At 34.0% G+C, this 27,606-nt stretch overlaps 1 protein-coding gene across 4 annotated transcripts in view; it reads right to left on the reverse strand.

Annotated features, from left to right (window-relative positions):
* The window catches only part of HGF (hepatocyte growth factor), a 75,049-nt gene that overhangs the window by 41,728 nt on the left and 5,715 nt on the right, over positions 1–27,606 (reverse strand). For 3 of the 4 annotated variants that reach the window (XR_005217007.1, XM_037836523.1, XM_037836522.1), the window contains 6 exons: positions 25,669–25,834; positions 21,438–21,550; positions 19,806–19,920; positions 14,681–14,823; positions 8,378–8,498; positions 6,760–6,878 (listed from right to left, as the gene is read on the reverse strand). Coding sequence is in view for 3 of the 4 variants with exons in the window: in XM_037836523.1 (XP_037692451.1) it covers positions 6,760–6,878; positions 8,378–8,498; positions 14,681–14,823; positions 19,806–19,920; positions 21,438–21,550; positions 25,669–25,834 (777 nt within the window). In the remaining variant the exon portion in view is untranslated. The remainder of the gene's footprint in view (positions 1–6,759; positions 6,879–8,377; positions 8,499–14,680; positions 14,824–19,805; positions 19,921–21,437; positions 21,551–25,668; positions 25,835–27,606) is intronic. The other variant, XM_037836524.1, reaches the window with a different exon arrangement.

Genomic DNA, 27,606 nt, shown 5'->3' on the forward strand with positions numbered 1-27,606 from the left:
AGGACCATACTTGGGTTATGTGAAGGGAAGAAAAGATGAAGCAAATGTGCCTGGTTGATAACATCTGAAGAAAAGCCAGGTTTTCATATGAAAATAAAGAAGCATAGAAAAATACTAGGAGACAAAAAGAAAATGAAAAACCACCACTTTCTTGAAACATTCAATCATTCAACAAATATTGGTTGAACACCTACTATGTGCCAGCCAATGTCCAAAGCACTAGGAGATTTAAAAAAAAGCAATATGGTCTTTTTTCTTGTAGTGCTTACCAATTTTGGTAGAGAGAGCTATTAAACCAAATAATTTCAAAAATAAGTGTAAAAAAACAAACTCTGCAAAATGAGTGGAAAGAGAAACATATGGTGCTATGAACATTTAATAAAGTGTTTGAACAAGTCAAGGAGGTCAAAGAAAGACTTTCCTGAGGAAATGATAATTTGGTTGAGATTTTAACAATGAGTAGTTGTTAAACTAAGTGGTGAAGGGGGAAAAAAAACATTTCGAGGCAAAGGGGATAGAAGGAGTAAAGAATCTGCAATGAGAGAGAGCACGGGAGGGACAGGAAGAAAGCCACTATGGCTGGAACTGAGTGCATGGAGAGAAATGCAGTAGTACACACAGGTTTGTTTTGTCTTTATCTTAAGATCAAAGGAAATCATTGAGGGGTTTTGATTATTGTGTGTATGTGTATGTGTGCATGTGCTGGCAACAGAAGATGATACAATCAGATTTTTGAAAACCTAATTCGGCTTGTGATGTGGTAAAGGGATTAGAGGTGAACAATAGTGCGTATGGTTATGATTCCACTAAGAAGGTCTTTCAAATATTCCAGATAAAAAATGATCCTCTCTTGGATAGGGGAATTAATGGCGGTGGTGGAATGAAATGGTCAGACTTGAGAGGTAAGAAGAAAATAAAATGGACAGGTCTTAGTGATGGATCAAATGTGATGAGTGGAGGAGAGGGTCATATCCCAGACGACTCTAGGCTTTTGGATTTTAAACTGTTAAATGGTTTCACCAATCATGAGAAAGAGTGTTTCAGAAGGAAAATAGGCCATCCTACAGAAGAAATGAAGAAAAAGAAGGAAAAAGGCATTGATGATAGAAGAGTTTTAAACTGAGTGAGCTGCTGATCCTGAGAGGTGGGGACCAGTGGGAATGGCCAACAAGTACCTCCTAGTTAATGCATTCTAAAGGGACCACATAAGCCTCACATGTTCTGACACGTAGCAAAAAGTTGTTCTCAAAGAGTGATCATATGCCAAGGTCTCATTTACTTTTTATAGTCTCACAAGTGTACAGTGGAGTATCCAGAAGCCATGTGAGATAGGATATCACTAAAGATTGATTGCAGAAGCAAAGGTGAGAACACAGCTGTCTTCCATTAAGAAAGACAGTCATTAAAAATAAATTGGAAAAAAAGTTTAAAGCAATGTCACTCATTTTTTTTCTGGAAAATACAGTTATTTTTCATTAAAATGTTATATTTATTATCATCCAATCATTTTATCATTATTTTTAAATGAATTAGTAAACATGTTTTACTTTTTCAATTTAAATTTAAATATTAATTGATACAGCTCACATACACACAAGCTATTTAGGATTCTCAATAATGTTAAAGAGTGTAGAGGTGTCTGCAACTGACCTACATAATCAATGAGATTTTGTAAGAGACATCAATCATAAGAAACCTTTTTAATTGCTACAAAGCTTTTGAAGTTCACTTCAGAAATATACAATTAGTCCCAAGAAATATTTTCATTTTTCTCTGAAAACTGATGTACTAATCTACAGACCAAAACATTATTCAGATTAGGAAAAGTTATTAGAGGGGAAAATTGTATGAAAATAAGTACTTGATTCAGGCACTATACAGGACTTCCAGTCTAGTTGTACATTTGCAATGTCTTAAAGTTCCACGGGTGTGGTATTCTGTTAAGTTCTATAGCTAAGGTATTTGTAGGCTGCTGCCATTTGGCATTTAGAGATCACCTTCTGACAACCATAGTGTGGAGGGAAACTGAAAAGGTCTGTCCCTAAATACCCTGGCGCACATTTATAAGACAATGAGTATTCATCCTTCATAATCAGTGATACAGTGATTGTAAGAGAAAAGGTTGGAAGCAAAATGGCAAGAACAAATTTGTGGCTCATTCAGCTTTTGAACAAATAAAATAAACTGTATTCAGAAACTTAGCTTCTGAAAGTTGAGAATATCCCACTGTATCAAAGCAGTGTCAACTCTTGCTTTACTAATTGATGCTAAATCTCTGAAATTTAAATTTTATCCTTCATTTTGGTCTGTTTTGTACACTTCTATATTCCCAACATCTAGAAAATATTTGACTTGGAATAGATACTCAGTTAATATTTGTTGAATGAATCCTACTTAGAAAGGGGAAAACAATCCTCTTTGTTTTCTCTATACACTTAAAAGATTACCTCTATGCCCAAGGCTTTTGTTTACTTATGATTTTCTATGACATCCTAGAGAAGACTGAGCTTGGATATGTGATGAGAACAGATACCAAGCTCCTGCATCTCAACATAAGCAAAACTGAATTCATTCTTTTTCTCTTCAAATTAATACCTTTCTTGTACATGCATCATCCATGCAATAACTTGATAGATACTGCCATTCTCACTGTTTACTGCCTTAGTTCACACTCTTTATTTCTCACTGGCCTGTTGCAATTAGCTCTTATTGTATCCCTTGCCTCCTTCCTTAGTCCCCTCCATGCTGGTTACTCTGAATATATATTAATTCTGCTAGATCAGTGGTCTTCAATTGTTTTTTGCTCCTGCAACCTCAAGAATTCTTAAAAATTATTCATATTTAAGTTGGCAACTTAACTTTTTATGGTAGTTTACATAGTTGCAAAGGATGTGATTTCTAGCCTATTTTAACTACTGACATTTCTTAAAAAAAAATTTTATATCACTCTTTTAAATTATCTAATGGACTCTAAATGCCATAGCAGTTTGATACCTTATTTCTGTAAAAATAATACTTAATCAAATTTATAATTACAAATTGAATTCAATTTTCCATTCATTTTATCCACAGAATATTATGCTAAAGTATTGAACTTTATGTTTGAGAGTCTTTTTTTTCCTCATTCCATACTACTTCTCTGAAACAAAAAGATTTATTGAAATTATTTTTTCAATTTATTGTGACCATAAGATTCTAATATTTTATATATTAGAATATAAATACTATATATATTATTTTTATATTTCTATACATTATATATCTATATCTCTATCTATCTATATCTATCTGTCTATCTATCTATCTATATATATATATACATGAGCAGCATGTGTATTCAAAGCTCTCTCTTTTTAGTGTCCAAGAGGTTTACATCCTTGGAACAATGCACCACAGTAAAATTCAGGAAGGATGAGAAATCCTCCCTTTTTTAGTAAAGTAGATGGGTGGTTATGAATGTGGGAATGAGGGAGTAGGAACATTGAGCTTACTTGATTCCTTTGGAAACAGTGAATCTCAGGCAGAGGACTTTGAGAAAAAATTCATATGGACACGCTGGAACTTGGGCCCCTTAAACTATCCATGCTCACTGACCCCTAGGAGAGGTCTTGTGTTCCCCTACGTTTCAGACACTACTTTGAAGACCACTATTCTAGATCACAAATCAAATAAAACCACTCTCCCTGCTTAAATTTTCAGTGCTGCTCATGGCAACTGGATGTACTAATCTTGAATCCAACTTGATCTGCTTCATATCAACCTCATTTTCTGGATCTCCATTTCTCTATTTTCACCCCATGTTCCACACATACCAATCTACTTACCATTTCCTGAATTCTGTAATATTGCACTACCAATTCATGCCTCTACACCCTTCCTCACTGTTCTAATTACAGCTATCTTGTAGAGCTGGTATGGGGATTAATGATAATGCATGTCAAGTACCTATCTGACACATAGTAGGTATTAAATAAAGAGTGGAAATTATTATTTTTCTAATACAGTTATTAGGTAATAAAGCAAGGGCTTCAAAATCCCTCTTCACTCTTAGAAAGGGTAAGTGCACATTCCTCAATTCTGTCCCTTCTTCAACCATATTTAAGAATGATATTTGGGACTGAGAGATTACCAAAAAGCAGGTCCAGGACTCTAATGATACAGATAAACAGTGGTCAGTTATCTGTTAGAACCAGTGCATGTAAACATTTGTGTGACAGTCATAATTCTAAGAGGGCTCCCAAGATTCCCACCTGCTCATGTACACACTCTGTATAATACCCTCCTCTTGATTATGGGTGGGACTTTTAAATAGAGTGGGATAGTCACTCCTGCAATTTGGTTATGTTATATGACAAAGCTGAAAAGATCTTGCAGAAAGATGTAAACTCCCTAGTCAGTTATTATCAGTTATTTTATGTTGATAAAACAGAAAATTATCCCGGATGCACTTGATCTAATCAAACAAGCCCTTTAAAAGAGGGTCTACAGATCAAAGACTCAGGGCAACAGAGACATTTTCCGGTTGGCTTTGAAGAAGCAAACTACCATCTTGCCATGTGGCAGAGAACAGCAGGCAATTTCTAGGACCTGAGAGTCTCATCCTGCCACACAAGAAACTGAATTCTGCCAAAAGCCATTAAGTAAGGAGACTTGGCATTTCAGATGAGACTGCAGGCCTTCTGAGGTCCCGAGCAGAGGACCCACCTGAATTATGTCTCAACTCCTGATCAACAGAAAATATGAGATAATAAAAGTGTTTTGTTTAAACAAATAAGCTTTTGGTACGTTATCATGCAGCAATAGAAAACTATACACATTTGAAACCCCCACCAACTTTTTCAATTTGTGTTATGGGATTCCCTGTATGTATAAGACATTTTTAAGAATATTTATAGAACATCATCTCTTATGCTTTCCAGAATGTGAACCTTCATTTCATTACTTTTAATAGATGTGTGGGATCTTTCATTTTTGAATATACTGCATTTCAAAACAAAATGCTGTCCTGTTTTAACTATTTCTAAAATATTCCCAAGGATCAGAAGATTTCTTTAAATCTGAATGATATAGGTTTGGCTCACAAATTCTACCACCATTTTCTTAGAATTAATATCCTATAAGTGCCACCTCACTTTAATAAACCCATCACAATTACTGTATGTTATTTCTATAATTAGCCAATTCCTCTTTGGACAGAAGAGAAAAAAAAATCCTGTCTACTAGTCAGGAGGATGTGAGATTTACTTATTGTATTTCTTTCCTCTTCCAGTCTTCTTTAAAAGCAGCCTAAGGATTGATTTGGAACTGAAGAGGACAGCAACATTTGGTTTTTTATTGGTCTTACTCCAGAGAAGATTTATAAGAGTACCAAAAAACACATTAATAGTGAAGGGAGACAGTTGGTTTATTGTACCTAAATGGTCTAGAATAATGGAAAGATTAAAAAGATAAGGGTCAAAGGGGAAATCAACCAACCTATGCAGAGCAACACCGTCAGAGGATTCATCTTTTATTTTAAAGGACAAAACAGATGATTCAATTTCTCTGGAACATTATGTTCCACTCTGAAAGGCTTCCAGATTCTACAGTTATTTCACATATGCCAGGCAAATCCCCTTCCTATGGGCTTTCTATGAATTGTCCAAAATGTTTCCTTTTTTTAAAGCCAGTCTAATCGGAGAGGGTTTTATCTTAGCAGTATCAGCACGGATAATATTGTTTTAGATTTATTCAGAGGAATATCCCCATCATGCTGCTATGGGGAAATCTATGCATACTAATTCATGCCTAATAACTATATATTTTATCATTCTGGGGTGTGATACCTAATCTTATGTAGATTATTTATCTTTATATATCTATCTATATATGGCTTTAATATCAAGTCAACTTGTAACTGTATTACACCTTGGTAAACTTATGCAATTCTACTGCTTATAAAGCATTTTAGACTCCAGTTGAAGCAATAAGACCAGTGGTCATGGAAATAACATTTCTATATCCAGTGGTTATCCAGTATTATTTCAGAGAAGAGGAAAAAAATAGGTGAGTTAGCCATGGAGAAGAGGACCCAAGTATTCAGATTTAAAGTAATACTACAAAGCAAGTGAAAAAGGGAGCTTTTTAAAATAAATCCAGAGGATTTGGTAAGGCTTTGCAGCCAGTATACAGAAAAGGATTGTAGGACTGTTAAAAAAGGCAGGCTGAACCTATATGCAGGCTGCATATAAGAACAGAGAGATAGGCAGCTAGTAGAGATGAAGTCATCTTTGAGAAGCTTCTATTAGACACTATTCTTCATGGCAGCTTCTGTCATTCACCAGAAGAGGTTCATGATCATAATCAAATCATCAGCTCTTGTTATGTGTCTGAGGAAGAAATGTATGTAACAGAAAAGTAAAGGATTGCAGGGTAAGATAATCAGGTCCCAACTTTTACTATAATAATGACGTTGTGATGATGCACATATTCCCTGATCTTTTTCTCCCTCTTGATAACATTAGGTAGTTTAGGCCTTTACCATAATTATAAATGCATTGTGTGTATCTGTGCATGTGCGTATTTATCTCTTTCAAAATAATAGCTCTCTGTAAAGTCAAAAGCTTGGGTAGGATTATGTAACACATTCTTAAAATATTAAAACCTGCTAGCATTAAAGCTATTAAAGTAAAATAGTTGTTAACCTGTCTCACTAATAATCGCCTGCTTAGATTCAGTCTGTGAGAGGAAAAGGAAGCAATAAATTTGACCCTAACTTACCACACATTTTAATTGCACAGTATTCCCAGGGGGTGTCAGGGTCAAGAGTATAGCACCATGGCCTCGGCTTGCCATCAGGATTGCGGCAATAATTATCATCAAAGCCCTTGTCGGGATATCTGCAAACCACACCAAGAAAAGTGTCATGTAAATCTGCCTGGGAACGCCACCCAGCCCTCACCTCACAAAATAGCTTTTCACTTAGGCTGGGTACTACTAGCTGCGGAAAGAAGAGGTTTTCTATGTATCATCTTAAAAAAGGACAGCTAATTATTGATTACAAAATCTATTAACTTACATTTTCCCCTAAGTATAAGGTAACAAATTAGGTCTATTTGATGCATGACCACCAGTTGAGGTCTCAAGTTGAATCCTCTTCTCATAGATCCCAATTAAGGGCAGATTATACAAACATGACCTCTTATAGAATGCTCATCAAGAAAACAGATCTTCTAGGGCAGGCTTTAAGTTCAAGCTTAAAGTTAGATTTCAATAGCTCTGTACTAATGATAGCTCAATTTTGGAAATAGAGCTTTTCTAGGTCATGCCCTCACCTCCACCAGAGCAAAAGACAAACTCCATCACAACACTTTCTCCACCCCCTTCCCTTTGTATTAACAGAGTCTTGAATTGGTGACCTGATTTTAATTGCTACCATATCCCCTCTGCTCTCACTTAAAAGAGAAGAGACATATTAAAAAAAAAAAAAGGTTTATATAATTTTAATTTTACTTAAAAGAATAAAAAAGGCACAGAAAAAGAAGAAAAACACTTAAGTACCAGCAATTGCCAAAGGAAGATGGGAATGGATTTGTGTAATTATCTATATTTTAAGTCTGTATAATAAAAATAAAGGAACTTCTTTTTTTTTTCTTTTTTTCAACTAAAAAATTTAATGTGAAATGAACAGGCAAAGGGAGATTTATATATACATATAAACTATGTAAGCTGAAAACCTACTTGGGTTTAAAAAAAATAGAATTGGTTGCCTGACTTCTCCAGATTGGCATTCTATATTGGAAATTTTGAAATACACCAGGATGAAGCAACCAGATAATCGTTTGCTCTGCATTTCATTTCCCTTGGTACTGGCATAACTTATGTTATGGTGTTATACATGTGATCACAGTACCTGTGTCACTGAAGACATTGCTCTAGAAGGAGATTGACTTGCATTTAGCTATAACGCAGCCTCCCACAGCTCAGGCCTGTCAAAGTAGTCACTACTGAATGGGCCCTTGTCATTTATGTGCTGTAGAAGAGATAGAGGAGGCATCTGTCAGTGCTCCACCTCTGCACTTCAATGATGGTCCTGTGTTCAGAACCATCCTGATTTCAGGGACTTTTAATCTGGTCAGTCAGGACCAGTTGAAGATGTAACCAGCATTTTCTCATATGCCTCAATGTGAATCATTTTGCCCCAAGACTTCCTCCTCCAATATAATAGCTCCAGCAACTCTGTCAGAAGAATCCTGAACATTCAGGGGAGTTCTAAATATTAAGTTCATGCTCTATTGGGAAAACATCATGCAAAGAAAAATCCCATGGCAGTTTGTCACACAGCAAATAACAGATAATTTGAAAGAATTGCTAGAAGCATAATTCAACGGTATTTTACCTTTCTGGCAAGAATTTGTGCCGGTGTGGTGTCTGATGATCCCAGCGCTGACAAATCTTGCCTGATTCTGTATGATCCATAGGACCTCGATAACTTTCCCCATTGCAGGTCATGCATTCAACTAATAAAATTAAAGTATGGCATGTTAATTGCTTCTGACAGCAAAATCAAGAATACCACTGTTCTATTTAAGAACAGTAAATCAAGTGTTTGGCAAAGAAATTTTTAGAAAACTCCACACAGCTTTCTAATTTTAAATAAGGTACTAATGTTCTTAATAATGGCACATAATATTTCCTGCAGAATTCTTCAGATTAAATAGGATTTAAATAGGATTAAATGGGATTTTTGTAATTAGGATTGTCTAGATTTATTATAGGGTCAGATTACCCTGAATGTAAATGCTGACCATCTAGTTTTTCAATAACTGTAAGAAAGATAAAAGAAACTGGAAATATAAATTCAACGCTTTGGGGACATTTCCCTTGCCTGTCTAAAATGCAGGGATCTCAGTGTCTATGATGTCAGAATAGTTATCCTCTCTCAACTTGTGTCCTTCCCTTCCAAAAGCATACATGAGAATTAAACAATTTAAATTGAATATATGCCACACTCTTATGGTTAAACCTAAGTAAATCTAAGAAACTGATTTTGGTTTGAAATCTTGTACCATTCAAAGAACACAGATATTTTTAAAGAACAAATCATAGCTCCTTCTGTTAGTAAACATCCATATCGAGCAGGCTGGATGGGCTTACATTGTTATTTAGCTTAGGCTAGAAGGTGACCTGCTATTGAACTCCTTATAGCCACTCTTTTAAAAGGTATAAGATGATCTAATTACGCAGGATCTTACTGATGGTTCTGTGAGGTTAATTAACAGTTCTCTTCTGGTTAGCCCCAAATGTCACACTGAAAACTTGGAATCGCATCAACTAGCTGAAAATGAGACTTCTCAACTGGACAGGTTGATTTGTAGCATAACAGGCATCCTGTGGAATAAATCATTGCTTGGCTTTCCTATGAATCCAGCAAACTTCCCCAAACACATCATTTGTATCTTGTAATTACTGATTCTCTAACTTTAGCTGTAGTGAAGAAAGATATCAATGTTCAGTTTTATCCATCAAGAACTAGTCTAATGAGCTATTTGTAGTAATTTGGGACATAATAATTAGAATCATCACTTTATGAACCTCTGAGTTTTATAATCTAATAAGCATTAACTTTCTGAAACATGACACAAATTGACTTGAGTCTTCTACTTCTTTCATGTAGCTTAATCCATGAATTAAGACAAGGGGCCGATTCAGCTTCCTCTCATTTGATGCTGAGTCAATAAGCACCTGAACTGTAAATGAGAGGGATTCAAGAGCACAGCGATAGAAGTGCTAGGGTTAGCCAAGGTCATTTTCACGTAGAAATTCTTAACAAAGGTTATGCATCATCACATTTCAGCTTTCCATTTGAACAGATTTATTTAGTTCCTTCTTTAAAAAAGTATCCAAGTTTGAGTAATTTCATAAAAAATTACATGGCATTTATCACTGTTGTTTGCTCTTTTGAATTGAACGACAGAGTAGAATAGAGTACTACTGTCTCACTTAAGAGATAAATATCCATGTGTACAATTTCTAAGCTCTTGTAGTAATCAGGAAACAAAATATATCTGTTTTTTCTTTATCAAATGTGGTTTGTAATAGTATATTCATTTCTTATGAGAGTGACTGTATTTCTTTTCTAAGAAGCTATATTATGGGCACTTTTCATGGATTTAAGGATTTTTAATTTTCTTAAGGAAAGATAGCTAAACATATGAAACAGGTGATGATTCAATAGGAGGACTGCTTTCCAGAATGAGTATATTTAGTATGTTTAGTTTAGTTTATGTCTGGTTTAGATCAATGCTTCCCTAAACTTCAATGTATATGAAAATTGCCTTGAGATTTTGTTAAAGGGTAAATAGTGATTCAGTGGGTGGAAGCTAGGGAATTAATAACAAGCTCCCAGGGATTGAAGATGCTACTGGTCCATGGGCCACACTTTGAGTAGCAAATTTATAGATAATTTTCTCTATTCTTAAAATTCCAGGTATTTTAGCAATGATGGCTTTTTAGAAGACACTAGGCTTTAGTTGGATCTTGAAGGATCGATGACAGTGGCATAAGTTATAAAGGGGCAAAATAACATAAAATGGTACAGAAACATGAAGTACTATGTTATGTTTGTGGCAAAGTGATGAGAGAATTACAGCTGCAGGCTTAGTGAGAAAAAATCACCAGGACTAATGTTAAGTTTTGAAAAATAGCACAAGTTATTCTTGGACTGGGAATTAAACATGTCCTGTGATAGATCTGAGATATCAAATGCATTGTGTTATTATTTATACAGTACTTTAACACATAGGATCTCTTTTGATACTTGCAGAGAGATACTTGCAGAGAGAAGAACAAAGCTCACAAAAGTTTAAGGGACTTACCCAAAACAGAAAATGTCAAATGTGGGTCTGGAATCCCTGTCTTCTGACCCATAGTTATCTCTAAGTGCCTTTTTGTCCTACAAATTTTAACTTGTTTCCTGTACATACTAACTGGTCATACTTTAAGATAGATTGATAGCAGTAAATTTAGGAAGTTAAAATCGTCCTCATTACTCTCTGCCTTCCTGTTTATAACAGTAGGTTGGCCTCCTGTTGGATTCTCGCCTATGGGGAGAATGGGAAAAAAGTGCCTCTGCAAAACAACTAGGGGGCCATCTTATCTAAGAAAAATGATTGAAAAATTTGTTGCCATACCCCCCCATAAAAATTATTTCATGCAAGCTCAACTTTGAGGTCATATTTACTTTCAAACTGCCAGAGTTCTAAGACTATTTTATGTGTTCCTAGTGCAAAGTCAAGCTGCATGGGTGGAAACCAAGTCCACCTGCTCAAGAAACCAAGTGAAAGCACCAACTACATAACAGTGCAAATGAGTAAGTACTGCCCTTCCTGCTCTACTTCCTTTTGGCTATCTCTGTTGACACCAGTGGCATTACTTAAGAGTTCTAGCAATTTCTTCCCTTTAAAAAAACAAAAGCAAAATACTGCCCCAGATAACATAAACTCAAATGAAATAAAAGTTTCTATGCATAAGTAGAATATTTTTTTTCAGTATAGCTCTGGCCTAAATGATAGTAGAAAACAAGAAAAACTTCATAAATTGTAATGTAAGTAGGACTAATTTAACATATTTCTCATCATGTTAGCCAATTCAACCAAAAAATTCTGGTGTTTCATTTTTCTCAACCATAAAACCACAAGTAATACGAGTACTGACTAAAGCAATTATTTTGGCGGAATCTGACTCTATTTTTAATCAATGTTTATTTTGCTCTGGCTAAGGTTATTTTCCAGAAAAGTCCATGCTAGCAATTACTGCAGCAAAACAATGTTTAAGATGTAAATAGCCTCACAAATCCACAATTACAAATAATAGTTTCATTTAAGTCTTCGTTTTTAAATGTCTTTCTCCACACAGAATATGGAATTATTGATACAGAGATATGGCTGTATCATTTGGAGATTTTAAGTATAAGGTATTGAGAATAATGAATATGGTTAAATTAAAAATGTGTTTACTTCACAACTTGGCAAACACTAAAAAAAAGGCATCTATTTCAATGACTAATGATTGCTTTATTTTAAATCCCAAGCAAATGCTAAGTCAAGAAGTAGGATTTTACATATCTCAACTGTCTGTAATTTTTCAATTAAGTATTAATGGTAGTATTTTCTTTACATAACCATGTAAGGTTCTAAATGTGGCAAAAGAGAATTCATTTTCCTTTGGAATGTTTTATATACTTTAAAGGTTTAAATTTTGAGAAAATAATCAACATTAATGATTGGATATCAGCTATATTTCTTTTAAGAACCAGAATTTCAGAAAAATTTCAGATGATTATTTAGCCAATAATTTAATATAGTTGCAAATACTTAAAAAATATATACATACATATATATATATATACATATATATATACATATATATATATATATATATATATATTTACACACACACACACACACTATTCTATATATCTTCTTCAGCAGTCCATAGTTTGACCACAGGTATTTTTCTTGTTCAATTTTAAATATAAAAAAAATGATTTAATAATTACTACTCATCCATAATGAAAAGGGACATTTGGAACCTGCCATTCAATGAATTAATATCCATAGACAGAATGCCTCATCCATACACTGTTTAAACCCTCTGGATTTTGAGGTTTCTCATATATTTATTTTGTTAATACAGAAATTTAAATCATATTTATATTTATTTTGTAAAATTTGCATTGTCTGTTTAATAAGTACCTCGGTTATTCTCTATTAATGCATTGAAAATGCTTCTTATTTTGGATCCTCTTCATTACAACCCTGATAAAACATTGTGCATTTTAGCTTGAATTTACATATCACAGCTCAGTTCACACTCCCTGAAATACGTTTACCCTACAGGGCAGGTCTTGGTTCACCTCTCTCACAAGAGGATTATTCTACTATTGTCATACCTCTAATTGTTTCCAGAAAGAGTATATAGGCAACTTTTAGTGCCACGGCAACCATAGCATCATGTACCAATAATAATAATGAGTTGTGCCCTTTACTAAGGGAGGTGCGGTGACCTCAATTTATATAGGATATTATGGGGAGTTACATTCTGATGAGATGAGACAAACTGGAAATATGATTTTCTCAATGACTGTTTTTCTAGCACTTTTTAATTTTTGGTTGCCCATCAATCAGTGCAAATCTATGTCAGTGGATTTTGACGAAGGTTTTTCTTATAAGCCAGGGGTTGAAAAATCACCTTCCCACAAGGGCTAGGTGGGTAGAATAAACGCTAAGTTGTTTGTAACTTGACCAAGTTACTTAACTTTGAAAACACTTTGCCAGGCCAAGCAAAACCATAAGCAAAATTCCTTGCCAATGACTTTCAACCTCAGAAAATTGTGATACTAGAGATGCCCCTAAAAGTAGGGATGTTTTTCCTTTGATGTGTAAATTTAAGACAAATATCAATTACAGACTTATTCATACAAAACAGACTTGTTCATAATGTTATCACATATAAAAAGTTTATTATTTTAAAAGAAAAGAAAACAATGAGGAAGGTTGTAGTGAACAGAATATGATATGGAATGGAAAGTGAGAATTTACAAACAGAAGTGGAAACGGCTCTAGCACACGAAATAAAGGACTTTAATAACAAAAAAACAAATTCACTTTCTCTGTGACAATTACCTAACAATGGCCTTTACTTTTTATGTGATAAATATCAGCCTATTATAAAATGTATTTGGAGAAAAAAATGCAAAAAAAAAAAAACAAAACTGTTTTTGTTTAACAACAAACAGGTATCTTACCATAAAAATTGGACAGCATTCCAACAAACCCCCACCCCCTAGTACTTCAAAATCCTACTAAATTTCTAACAGAGCTTAATCCAAATTCATTTGGACTTTTAGAATTTTAGAGTTTCTCACAGAACTAAAAAACCCAGCTATTCAGTAGCCAGGTAACTAAGAAAATAAAACCTCGTACAATGCAGACATGGTTACTGCTCCATCTTGTCAGTCATTCAGTTTTCCACTGCAAAAGCAAGGATAAAGCCCATTTATGCTGCGAGAGGAAGTAAAAAAGCATAGACATGGATTTAGAGTGCTGCCTTCAAGACAGCTTGGGATCCACTGCTTCGCTCTCTTCAGACATTATTTTGACTGGTACTCAGCTCCAGTTTGTGTGTCAAATTCGGTCCTAGTCACATTTTCACCAAAACACATAGGAATTTCATGCTCCCAGTGAACCCCTCTCCTATTTTCTTCTGGGGCCATATATCCTTGCCACACTACTTCAGAGTAGGTTTGACAAAATTTCTGCAGAAGCTGGGGCCAAACGAACAGAGTAAGCATTACTAATAAGGGGCTAAATTCCATTCGGCACCTTTTCGGTGATGTATGGGAGTAGATTTTGAGGTATGTGAGCTCAAGACAGTATTTGAATAACTACACTCCTTTACTATCCCCAGGGGCTCTGCTGAAATTCAAAATGATCACTTGCTCCACTATTTTGCATTAATCTAGTGAAAATCAGATAGCTTTAAAAACATCATATAAAAAGGCTCCAATAATTATGTATAATTGCATTCGAATAAACAGCATATTTATTGTGATTTGCTCGTATCTGTTAACTTGTAATGCGTGTTACAGTTCCACACATGGGGGAACAGAGTGCCCCACATGGCGTTCAGGTTCATTTACCTTCTGAACACTGAGGAATGTCACAGACTTCGTAGCGTACCTCTGGGTTGCTTGTGAAACACCATGGTCCCCCTTCTTCCCCTCGAGGATTTCGACAGTAGTTTTCCTGTAGGTCTTTACCCCGATAGCTCGAAGGCAAAAAGCTAGTTTTAAAATGATAATCATTACAGTATAAGAGCATGCAACTTTATTTTGTTCTCTTAATTTTACTAACTAGTGGGCAGGTTTTTCCTGAAATTAGAGAAATCCTTTATTTTCCTTAAGACCACCATGTATTTTAACTTGAATTCTATCATTCCCATCCATTCTTAAATAGTAACATTTTTGTAAACATTAACCTAACTGGATTTCCACATTCAACATCGAGTTAAGAATGATTAGCCTCTGGTTTTGCTAAGAGCCAAAACACTCTAGAACTTAACTGAGGTTGTTTGAACCACAATGTCAGAGCTCCACTAAAAGGCAACAAGTGATTGAACAAGTCCACTTGAGAAAAGGGAGGAGACTGCAATCAACCTGGAGCTCTCTCTCTATTTCACTGCTTATCCAAGATAAATACTTGTTTGTTTTTTGCTTTTCTTATACAGAAGAGCCCCTTTTTCTGTACAATTGAGAAACCAATTGACAAAATAACATGAACAAAATTAGATTAAACCCAGACTCCAATTTCAGCTCTTTCTCTTACTGAGATCCCAGACAAGTAATTTAGCCTCATTCAGCCTACGTTAGTTTACCTGTACAGTATAACGATACTTCATAACATCTTACGCCTTAAATGGTTGTTTTAGAAGTTAAAATAGATGACAGTATATTTGGCATTTAATAAATGCTACCTATTTTTAAGTACATTCCACTCCGTAGTCTACTCTAGACATGGTAAAGAACAGAATTGCTTATTTTCTTAAACTTTTGGTAATTCTGACTGATTGAGGCTTGGTAATTCCAGTTTTAGTTCACAATAGCAAGACCTTAGGGACAGGGACTACAATAGCTTGCTTGCACTTAAAATTTCTAGTGCCTGATACTTTTGCATAACATATTTTAACACAGCAGCAAAAAAGAATTTGTCTGCTAGACTGTACTTAAGAAATCATAATAAAGTATATACATCTAAAGATAATACTATACTAATAAACACTGTTTAGAATCCAGTAATGTTTATAATATTCAGACTAGTATTTTGATATAAACTTTATTTCTATGTTTAATGATCTCTGAGTTCTAGATGATATTTAAATTAAAGGAACCTCCAGGAATTTTAGTCTCAGTAAATATGACTCACATAGGCTCCCTACCCATTGAAACTTCTATTGAAGAAATAATAATTTTTCTTTATGTGGTGACACAAAGTGAATACAGATATCTGGTACCAAGCAATAAGATGCAATAAAATTCTTTCATTTGGACTTAACCAAAGAGTTAAGTCCTCAGAAACATGAATTATTGGTCAAAAAAGAGTCTATTTTAAGATACTACTCACTAAACTTGTTCAAGAACCCTATTAAATATAACATTATGCAACTCCAAAGTGTCTTTAAATAGGCTTTATAGCCTTACTTCATAGCATTTTAGATATAGGGAAAGAAAAACGGCATTAGGCCAAAAAACTATAACACAGCTAAAGGTTATCATGATTCACAGTTTCTAACAGTAATGACTTTTCAAAGGAAAATGAAGTCATTTGTCTTTTGTGTTAGTTTTAGTCCCATCATTCTAGAATAATCTATGACATCTTTTGTTTGTGCCATTGATTAAAATTTATTTTCTTTCCTTTTTGCCTCTTCTCCAACTTTTCAGGGTAAATTTATCATGAAAATACTCATTTTTTGAAATAAAGGTGATACTTTATATCTTTTCATAAAACAATGGATTGATCAAATTTAAAAAGATTCTGCTTCAACTCATATTTTATGTAAAAAAAATGGCACGATGGAGTGATAAGAAAAAGTTATTGTTAATCACAAAAACCTACATTGTTGTCCAAATATTTCACTATCCTGCTACATGATTTTAGTCTTAAAACAATTTATTTACTTTCTGGGTTTCAACTTTCTTCACTATAAAATGAATAGGGTGAACTAGATTATTATAAGGTCCCTTTTCCTGTATCATTTTATATATTACATTTACTTAGGAAACTAGATAGTGGCTTTAGTAAATGTTAAATACACTACATATTAAATAGCTACAGTTTTAAAGAAGAATTTTTCCATATATATAGACACATCCACACAGAAATACAAGCACATACTTTCCAGTGGATTTGTAAAGCCATAAAGAAACTGTAAAGAAGTAGCATGAATGAATCAAAGGGTTAGTAGGAAAAATACAGGGGAAAGGAAAAGAGATAAAGTAGAAATGAAAACCAGATATGGCTGAAAGACAAATAAAGTTTCCCCCCGGAGATAATAAAACGAAAAAATGAAGAGCAAAGATGGGCTTATTTCCACAATTCAGTATCAAGCATATCAAATTTATTTTTAGGACCTGGAGGGTAAATAGCAGTCTAAGTCATTCTCTTCTTCATTCTCTGGGGTATATGACCTTGTACTAAAGTTGACCGATTTTCTCTTGCTTCCTGTGGTGTTAGGCCTGCGTTTCTTTAGCATCCCATACCTGGCGGAGGATGAAGCCTAGCCCTGCTCTTTTCACTTTTTTGTGTTCATTCAACAAATTGTTATAAGAACCTGATACATACAAGTCCTGTGGTAGTCAGTGGGCTCTAAAATAAGCTTTTATTGGTATGCATAGTATTTTCAGTTCTCTATCCTTACTATTAGCAAGGTTTTAAGAGAAATAAGTGAGGAAATATTTACAATTGGGTTAGATCCAAATATACTTTGAACTATAAATTAGATCCTCTGGGTGCTAGCCTCTCTGTCTTTTCTTTTAATATGAACACTGTTTATAGGAAACTTGATCTATTTCATCATTGCTTCATTAACGAACGTTGGGTGGCCAATGAAGAATACAGATGTAGATATCAGGTCACCTGATTTTCTGGTTAAGCTTCTATACTAATTTCATCATCTATCATCATCTTCCCATTAAGCCACTTGTAAAATATTTCAATTTAGGGAGTCAACAATAAATCACTCCCTATTCCTTTTCCCATTTCTCATAAAATGTATCTTTAGTTAACACTTGACTTAAAAGTATTATGCTATCATGAAATATTCCAATGAGTTGCTAATTGATGAAAATTAAGTGCTGCTCCACTGTATACAAAAAAGGATTTGATTAATATGCAGGATCTTCTAGCCGCAAAACTCTATATCACAAGGAAATGTTTGTTGGTAAAATAGCCGATTGACTGTGAAACCAGTTCTCAGGGAGATCTATTACACATCTACTCCTCTAGCAGAGAATCACAATCATGGAGAATTTGGGTTGAAATAAGACCTCTACTGGGTCAGTCCTGTGCATTCTAGTGGACTGAGGTATGATTAATTTCAAATGCTATTCCTTTGTTCATGAAAAAAACACTTTCTTCAAGGTGAGATATATCAATTTAAATAAAACATTTTCTTCACTATGAGGGGGTGATGCCATGAAAATCAACAGAAAACAGAACCAATTATATTTTTTTAAATAGAAGGATAAATCTATGCTTCAGAGGTGCTCCAAAGTGTTGTGAGTAACTAATTTGGAAAAATTTTTGTTTTCTATTATTGAAACACTGTAGAGCTGATCTGCTTGGACACTCATTGGCTTGGGTAAAATAGACCAAGATCACACATTTGATCCCAGTGTGGGCTAATTAACCATTTCTGTTTATTGAATTAGATTATCTTGCAAATTTATGCCATCAACTATGGAATGGAATAAAACAGGGATTCATCAAGTCAAAGTTATCAGGACTATTACAAAACAATCACAGCCTGGGCCCGACGGGTGGGCCGAGTGTGCCGCATCCTGTGTTAAGAGTGCACATTATAGAATCAGCACACTGCCTGGGCTTACATTCTGGCCATACCACTGACTGTTTATAACTGTGAGCAAGCTACTAAGGATCTTTGTGCTTCCATTTCATTATAAATAAAATAGAACTAATAAATGCACCGACACTGTGTGGTCCTTGTGAGGGTTAAAAGAGATAAAGAAGGAACTTGACACATGGGAAACTCCCCCCAGAAAGGTTATATATTCTGATCTTTACACATTAGGGAAAAGAGAAATACTATATCTAAGTTGCACCACCTTTAAATCTTCTGATGCATTTAATAACCAGGAGACAGCTGTTTGAAACTGCATTAATTCTTGTTAAATTTATTTTTGAAATAAGTGCTGAAAATCTGTGACCAGGTTCAATTCTGTACTAGGTATTGGTATCTATGTTTCTATCCATAATGGTTAAAACTCTCAATCCAATGAGCCTATGAATGTTATGTTTACTTGTCTTTAAATAGGATTCATCTGTTAAAATGAACACAATTCTTCTTTTAAGTGTAGACATTAAATTTCCAAGGAATGAGATGTTTTCCCCAGTCATTAAGCAATAGTTTGAAAGGAAAGGCTGGTCAATCCAAAGCAAGAGTTTTTAACTATGTTTCTCAACACTGGCTGCACTTTGGAATCATCTGGGGAGCTTTTAAAAAACACTGATGCTTGAGTTATTCCCCAAGAGGTTCTGATTTTATTGGTCTATGTGTTGCAGCCTGGGCGGTGGGATTCTTTAAGAGTTCCACAGCAGGTGATTTTAATGTGCAGCCAGACTGAGAACCACCAAGGTTAAGGAAGACTCAGGCCTGAGGTAAGGTTAGAGTCTGATTTGCCTCAGGGTGTATTGCAGTCAGGCCGTTCAGCTGCCTTGTGCTATACCTTCTTGAAGTCAAAGAGAGTAAGAAAGAAATCTTTCCTTTTTAAAAAAATTAGTTTTCATTAGTCTTCACAAACAGCAAGACCTATAAATTGAGGCATTAAGTTATGTTACACCACATCTCAAAGATAAATTTATCTTTTGCTAAACATCAGGCATGAATTCACATAAGTCTTGGCCTAATAAAATTCAGCTAAATCAGCTAAGTTATAATGCATTTGTAGGATTATTCTGAAGGGCTAATGTGACATTGTTAGCACATATGAAAAAGAGAGGCTCCATCTCTGTTCTTCATGCTGTTCTTACCTGTGTTCATGTGGTATCATGGAATTCCAGGGCTGACATTTGATGCCACTCTTAGTGATAGACACCGTTCCCTTGTAGCTGCCTCCTTTACCAATGATACAGTTTCTAATGTAGTCTGTTGAAAGGAAGCAGAAGAGAAATGTTGTAACTATAAGAAACAGATGCTCTATTTATTAGAGAAAAAGTAAAGTAAATTTCTATTCAAACCTACTGTAGGTAAAGTAACTCTTGTAAACTATTTCATACAACACTGAAATTTCTTTCCTAAAGTTTCTTTTAGTGTTTTCAAAATAATCCAGCATCTGAATAATCCAAAACAACCACAACAGACTTTTGAGAGATTTTAATATTGTGTATATATACATGGATAACTGCAGAGATTAGTTTATATACTGAACTGACCACTTGCATTTGATTTGTCAGATGTGAGTTGTTCAAATATATAAACCATGTTAAAGAAATATTAAAAGCAAAAACTCAGTGATTTTTAAACCTATATTGGGTTCAGAAAGTTGTTTTAAAATAATAAAATTAATTTGTCTTTATCTTGGTAAAATTTTGCAGGTTTGTGTGTGTATATGAGTATGTGTAAGATAACTATAAAAGGTTGATTATTATTTTCCTAATATTTTTTGCTAAATTTCTGCTACCCAATCACAGGGCAACCAAAATGCAATAAGTTTTATCTTCCTGTCAAATGATAGTACAAGTAATCTTTAGCAGAATGAAGTAAGAATGATCTCATTCTAGACCATGAATTATGTTAGGATTTGTAGAATTATTGGGGTATGTGGATATTATCTTATTCTCTATCATGAATTTATTTTCAAAATTATTTACATGTCTACCCTTCTAATCTGAAAATATCTGCGTATAGTAACAAATATCCAAATTTAATAGAACATAGTATCATTTAAGAAAACATTAAACTTGGAGTAAATTTTATTATAATTGCAATTCATTAATTATCTTATATAATAGGTTTAATTTATAAAATGTATATTCATTTAACATTTTTCAGGTATATCATTTTATGATATTTCCTTTGAACAAAGTAAATACCTTGTGAATGCAATATCCAGACACTAAAGTAGACAAATTATCAGAAGTGTAGTCTCCATTCCTCATTTTAAGATTTTATTTAAAAAATAAATTGTTAAGAATAGATTCAAATGTAGACAAATATTATAATTTTCCCAAAGTCTCCTCATTTCATTTGTATCAGCAATAGTCACTATAACTTAGAGTAGCTATCCAGAGTTGCTAAGCTTTAAAATATTATAGTAAGCTCAAATTTTGCTGTAATATAAGGTATCTGAACTAATAACTTAAGGTGGTATTTTCTAAAATGAACATGCAGAATAACAGTTTTAGGAGATGCTCCTAGGGGAAAAATAAAAGAGAAAAATAAAATCTAGATTATAGGAAGTTTGGGAGATGCTCTCTTTAACCTAAAGTACCATTGTAAAAATAGTCAAGGCACACCAGTTTCATGTTCCTTAATGTCCTAACAGACTATATAACAGATCCAGCATAGAAAAATCAGCAGGAAAGGACACTGTGGCAGGAAATTACAAACATACATTTAATACTTTATTTCAATTTGAACTATTCTAGGGAGAAGTCAGTTACCTTTGTTTTCATAGAGGTCAAATTCATGGTCAAGCTCTTTTTTCACTCCGCTTGACATGCTGTTGAAAGGGAACCAGAGGCATCGTTTTCTTGCTTTGTCAAAAACAAAGGCCCTGAAAAAAATATCTGAATGAAAAGAAGGAATACTACTATTTATACAGTTTTTAAAAGATGGACACAGGGTTTACCAAGGAGGGCAATATAAAATGGATGCATTCTTATACATACGTAATGAAAACATGAGTGATAATTGACCCTACCACAGGATGGCCAAATAAGAACAAAATTAAGTTTTCATAGGCATGGATTTAAATATCAGATTGAATACTATTTGCAATGTTCTCATTTATTCTACTACTTTTAGAAAATGAAGGCTTCAAGCAGCAAAATCAGTATGTAATCAAAGTGCTTGGATTATTTCTGAAGACTTTTTTGAAAGTATGCAGCAGGTTGGAATATTTTGTTGCCAACTATACATGGACAATTATATCTGGAATATCATGATTGATTAAGTTCCAAAGTTGGTAACTGTATTAAGTACATTCTAAAGGGTTATTTCCTAAAGTACATTAGATAAATCACCACCTCCCAAAAGTCCCTCCTAGACAGAGAGATCTCTAGACAAGTAAGTTTGGAAAATTTTGCATATACTATCCCTTCTTGGTGAGTTACAAAGCATATTAAAGTCTAGGAAAATAGTGATATGAAGGCAGCTATTTATTTAAGCCAATGTTTCATAAACAGGTTAGCTCAGATAAACATTCTTAATTTAAAAAATTGTTAATATCACTGAGAATATGCTTTTGTTATATTATACAGAAGAAAATGATTGATATATGTTATTCCTACAATTATTATTCCTATGGATTAGTATTATATTTGTTGTTATTTTTCAGTGAAGAAGTTTTTCTGTAAGTTATAAGTAGTACAAAAATCCCTGAACTAAGAATAGCAAAGTACTGTGATAAAATTTTCAACATAGTAAATATTACCATTCCTTTACAATAGAGGGAATAAAATTGAAATTTTGAATTGTCTTCCACTCCCTTAAGGAGTGGAAGACAATTTCCACAATTAAAATGTTCCTTCCTACCATGTTTATGCTAATTTGAATGCCACTATATAAAAATATCCATTCTTGAGTAAGAATTTTTCTCTTCCATTTCATATAATGTATTTTTGAGAACATAATTTTCTTCTAATTTTAGATATTTCAAATTAGTCTTCGATTTCTTAGAATCCTGACAACTTTTAAATGAATTTTAAATAAGGGGAAATAACTTTTACAAAAAAATTCTAAAGACATTATCAAATAATATATTTATTATTTGATATTCATTATTTATTATTTTGTCACTTATGTTTCATTCTACATGCAAATAACTTCAAAAATTATATTCATAAACTTTATGCTCTGATTTACATAAATATATTTAAAAATACTTGCTTTCAAGAATATTTTATAACTGAAATGTTAACTGAAAGGAAATTACAAAAGTAACTTTTGCAGCCATGACAAAATGACTTGGTAATAGAGAATTAGCTAAAAGTACACTTGAATTTTGGTTAGTTAGACTGTAAACTTATGCAAAAGATTTTATATTTACTATTGTAGGGCAGTTGTGGGAAGTTGTGAATAACCTTGAAGGCACAGTAATTAAATAAAAATAAAAATTAAACCTCAGAAGAGAAATTTTAGTTACTGAAGTCAATAACCTGTCACTTAACTTCACATTAAGATAAAAATGTGCCACATATATAGAAAATACTTTTCTTCTGGTTATGATGTGAGGTCACACTGCAGATGAGGATGGTTTTCTTTTTCCCCCTTTCTTAAACGGTTTGTGAGTCCCATCAGGAACCCGCAAGATTTGCCTCTGTAAATGCAAAAGTAGTGCCATCTGGGAAGTAGGTGACAAGGTTTCTGGTTTGCTGATTTCATATGTTCTCAGGAAAGTGTTTCCATGTACTATTCTACACTTCCGCATGGAATAGTCCCAAACCGTTAAATTCCATGAGTTGCATCTTCTCTAAAGTTTGATTTTAAGATCTTCAACTTAGCCGTATTTTAATGATTATCTTCCTTTCAATATTTGTCCAATTTTCTAGCTGTTTATGGCAGGAGGGCAATCCCATTTCTAGTTAATCAGCCGTGGATGGAAGAGAAAAGCACCCTATTTTCTTCCCCGAAGTCAATTCATGAATTAATGATTTTCTGAACAACTTCAGGCATTCTGGTTATCTTTCCTACCCAGCAAAGAGGAACTTGAATCCCTGTAAAATCAATATTGTTGATTGATAACTTCTCAAAATGAAACGGTGTTTGAGAATGTTCCACTCAATTCACAGATGATTTCACCTATCAAGCATTTCAATGGTTCTGTCCTCCCAACAAGTCTGCAAACAGGATCCTTTGATTCATTAAGAACCTAGTATCAGGGTATCACAATTTGTCCATTCAATTCTGAATGACTCATGCATTAAGTAATTCCATACAGATGTTTATTTATTTGGGATAGAGGCGGAGGAAGATAAATACCATATCTGGGCAGAAGAACTTTGGCTGTCCATAGCTAATACTACCTGCAGTTTCCTGGACAGGTTGACATAAATCTGGGGACTAAATATAATTCAACCAGAATATGGTAAGAAAGTATGAAACCTCATTTACAGAGGTTATGTGAAGATTTATTGATCAGGTCACATGGGTTCTTGGAAGTGGCAAAATTATTTTACTTTCTACTAAATAAAACAAAAAGAAAGCTTAAAAAAACTTGAAGCATAAGGCTAATGTGAGAATTGAAGGGTACCAGTATTTTTCTGTTTTGTGGCTCCAAGGTACTCTCATTGTCAGATTCAAAGTTAAAAATCTACAATGAGTAATGTGGCTCACCCATACCCTTTACCCCAACCTTCCAACAGTGAGATAGGAAAATACAGCAAATCCAACCTCCTTAATTGCCAGAAGAACATCTCCATAAATCTAAGCAGCTGACAGGTTGATTGAAAGTAGTTTTCCCTAATTTATTTTTAAACAATCTCAAGGCTTTCATAGCCAAGTCAGGGAATGTAAAAGAATTATAGAAATATTCTTGCAAAGTCAATTCCCCACTCTCCTTGCCAGGAAATATCTTCCTGAAAGTGGCAGTTTGGCAATAAAAATGCTTCCAGAGGAGACTTAAGTGAATAGAAAGGAGATAGTCTCTCCACTCCTCTTCCCCCCTATATCTGTTGAGTTTCTTGGGCCATGTCCTTTTCCCTTATGCCCATAACACTCATTTTGCTGAGAAAAGCAGGATGAAATTAGAATCTCTCTTTCTGACATTACTGAACCCCATGTTCACATTATGCATCACCATCCAAATGTAATAGAGTAGAATTCACAATTACTGGGTTTCATGTGTAATCCTGTAAAAGGGGGCAGGGGGTGGATGGAATAGGGGAGCAATGAAGTGAAGGGAGGGAATGTTTACGAGAAAGAACTAGGAATTGCATCTTCCTCTGGCAGTCTGAGGGACTATTCAGATGAAATTATCATTTTCATGGCCCCAAACTAAAAGTACTATTCTCTGCAATCATTGGATTCTTCCCTTTGAGGCCATTTGGGGACTGTCACAAGATAAGAATCTCTCCATTCTAATTGTCCTGTCACTCTTCACCTAAAACGTCATCATCTTTATCACCACTACCCCCTACATCCTTTTAAACAGCTTCTGCTGCTGACACAAAACTCTCTAGTTTTTATCTAATTTTCTTAACACCTTTTATTTAAATCCCTAAAGACAAAGACAGAAGTTGGAATAAATCTTAGCTGTTGCTCAGTTAATACTCTGAAAATTTCTCCATTCTTTTTCCGAGGCATAAAACAAAACAAAACAAACAAACAAAAAAAAAAACATGTTTACTCTGAACAGCATATTTCAAGTGGTTGGGGAGATAAAAGTAAATCCAATCGAATTTTAGTTCCTATAGTTCAATTGTTCATAAGACGAGAAAACATAAATCCCACAACCACAACCACTGTGTATTCTACAAGATAACAGTTTATGTGCTGTCTCTTATTCAAGCCTTATTTCCATCAACTAAGAGTTAAGTATTCTGTTGTAATAAATTAAAACTAGTCAAGCTTATAATTTTAAGGGCAAATTACATTGAATACAACAAAACATGATCATAATGACCACATGCTGTATCTGGAAAATTATTCTAAGAATGATACGATATCGCTTACTTGCAAGTGAATGATAGTCCTTTATTCCTCACACATCTATTGGCACATTGGTCTGCAGCGTTCATTTTTTTGGTTTTGATCTTCAGTAATGGGTCTTCTTTAATTAGGGTAGTCTTTGCTGATTTTTTGAATTCATGAAGTGTATTTCTTCTTTTCCTCTGCCCCTCTATTTTTAAAAAAAAATGAGGGAATTGCCTTTAAAATTCTTACAGAAAAAAAATGTCCTTAAGGATCATCTACAAGTTAACGATTTTATCTGACAAAATATTCAACCTCGGGGTGGGGGGGTTGGGGTGTGGTGAAGAGGAGAATGATATTTTCAGATAGTGAAGAGCAATAGAGGGATATTGTAGTTATGGAAAAACAAAAAATCTGTCATGTAGAATCACTGATCTACATTCTTCCAAATGAAGGATGCTTTCAGAAATTAGGACAGAGTTCACTCTAAAGAAATACATAACAGCAAAAACACAAGTATAAATGCCAGAAGCACGTCATTTCATACTTTAAAATTAAATTTTTCATTTCCTTTTATAATTGATCCTTATGTAAGTTATAGTATTAATTAGATAAACCAATTTCAAAGACAGGTGAGAAACTTCTTACTAAAAATTGTGCATTGAATAAATTCTTCTGCCTTGCTCTTTACAGTACTATTCATATTTCAGCCCTTCCTTTCTCATTTATTACATAAATGTTTTCTGTGCTTTTGAGAACTATTTCTTAGTATCCCTGAACTGTTTGTGTTGAGTTCAAGCCAAGTGCTGTAAATCAAATGCATGTAAAACTTCATCCTTTAATGTAGTGATATCATTTTTCTTCATGAAGGTATTCTAAAAGGCCCCTAGATAGCACAAAGACTCCTACTAAAAACCTGAAAAACAGAGCTAAAACATCCTAAAAGACTTAAGATTAAGTATATTTTTAGAATAGGAAGAAGTTGTTTCTTCATTCTCAACTTGCCCAAAGTAACCCAGTTTCTAATGACGTAGATCTTTACTACGGAGATAAGATCTAAACCGTGGAGATCAAAATGTCTGACAGAATGCAGCTTTTCACAAGGACGGTTAGGAATGAGCCTGTCCTCAGCCTGTCAATTCTTCTGAACACCTGAATGATGCAGGCAAGGTTATTTCATCCATCTTAAAGATGGTGAAGCCAACACAGGAAAAAGGTAACTGACCATTCAGAAGAGCTCAGATTTGAAATCCAGCTTCACGGCTTCTGAACTCCCACTCTTGAAAATTCATGATGCCATCTTTCTCTGAGAATTGTTAAGAATGATAGTGAAAAATACTGTTTGTAAGCATTTTCTGAAGATTTGGCATAGAGCTATCAATAGAAAAGAAACTTGGATGATGGTAGAACAGGAAATACATTCCTGGAATTCATATGTGGTGAAATCTTTCAGGAAAAGAGGGTGACATTTTTTGTGTGGAAAATTTGGAAATATTGCTAGCAGAAAGGCATCATGCTCTAAGTTTCACAGTATCCACAGGCTCCATTTGCTTTATTAAACATGAGGATGCTACTCATTAATGTCCACCTAACTTAAAATCCATAATAAATAAGGGGAAAATGTGAGGGCCTGTGAATTTCCTGTTCTTTGTAAAACTCCAGAACACAATCTCATGAGGCCAGTACCAATTACTGGAATGATGTTTTCATTGCCAACTTTTTTCTTTGCCCTACAAGACGGAATGGTTATTGTATAAGAGATATAGTTTAAAAGACATTTTAATATAGAAAGTCAATCAATCAAATAGACTATCAATATGTTATTTATTAAGTGTGGACCTTACAGAAAGATAGTAATTCAATTAATGTTGGAAGACAGATAATTCTAGCATTCTTATTGATTTGCCAAATGAATCTTTCTTTAATTACCTGAAATGCTAATACCCCAATTACTCAAGTTACAAAATGAAAGTTATATTA

The sequence above is a fragment of the Choloepus didactylus genome, chromosome 5 (assembly GCF_015220235.1).
Source record: "Choloepus didactylus isolate mChoDid1 chromosome 5, mChoDid1.pri, whole genome shotgun sequence".
In the NCBI taxonomy this organism is placed as follows: Eukaryota; Metazoa; Chordata; class Mammalia; order Pilosa; family Megalonychidae; genus Choloepus; species Choloepus didactylus.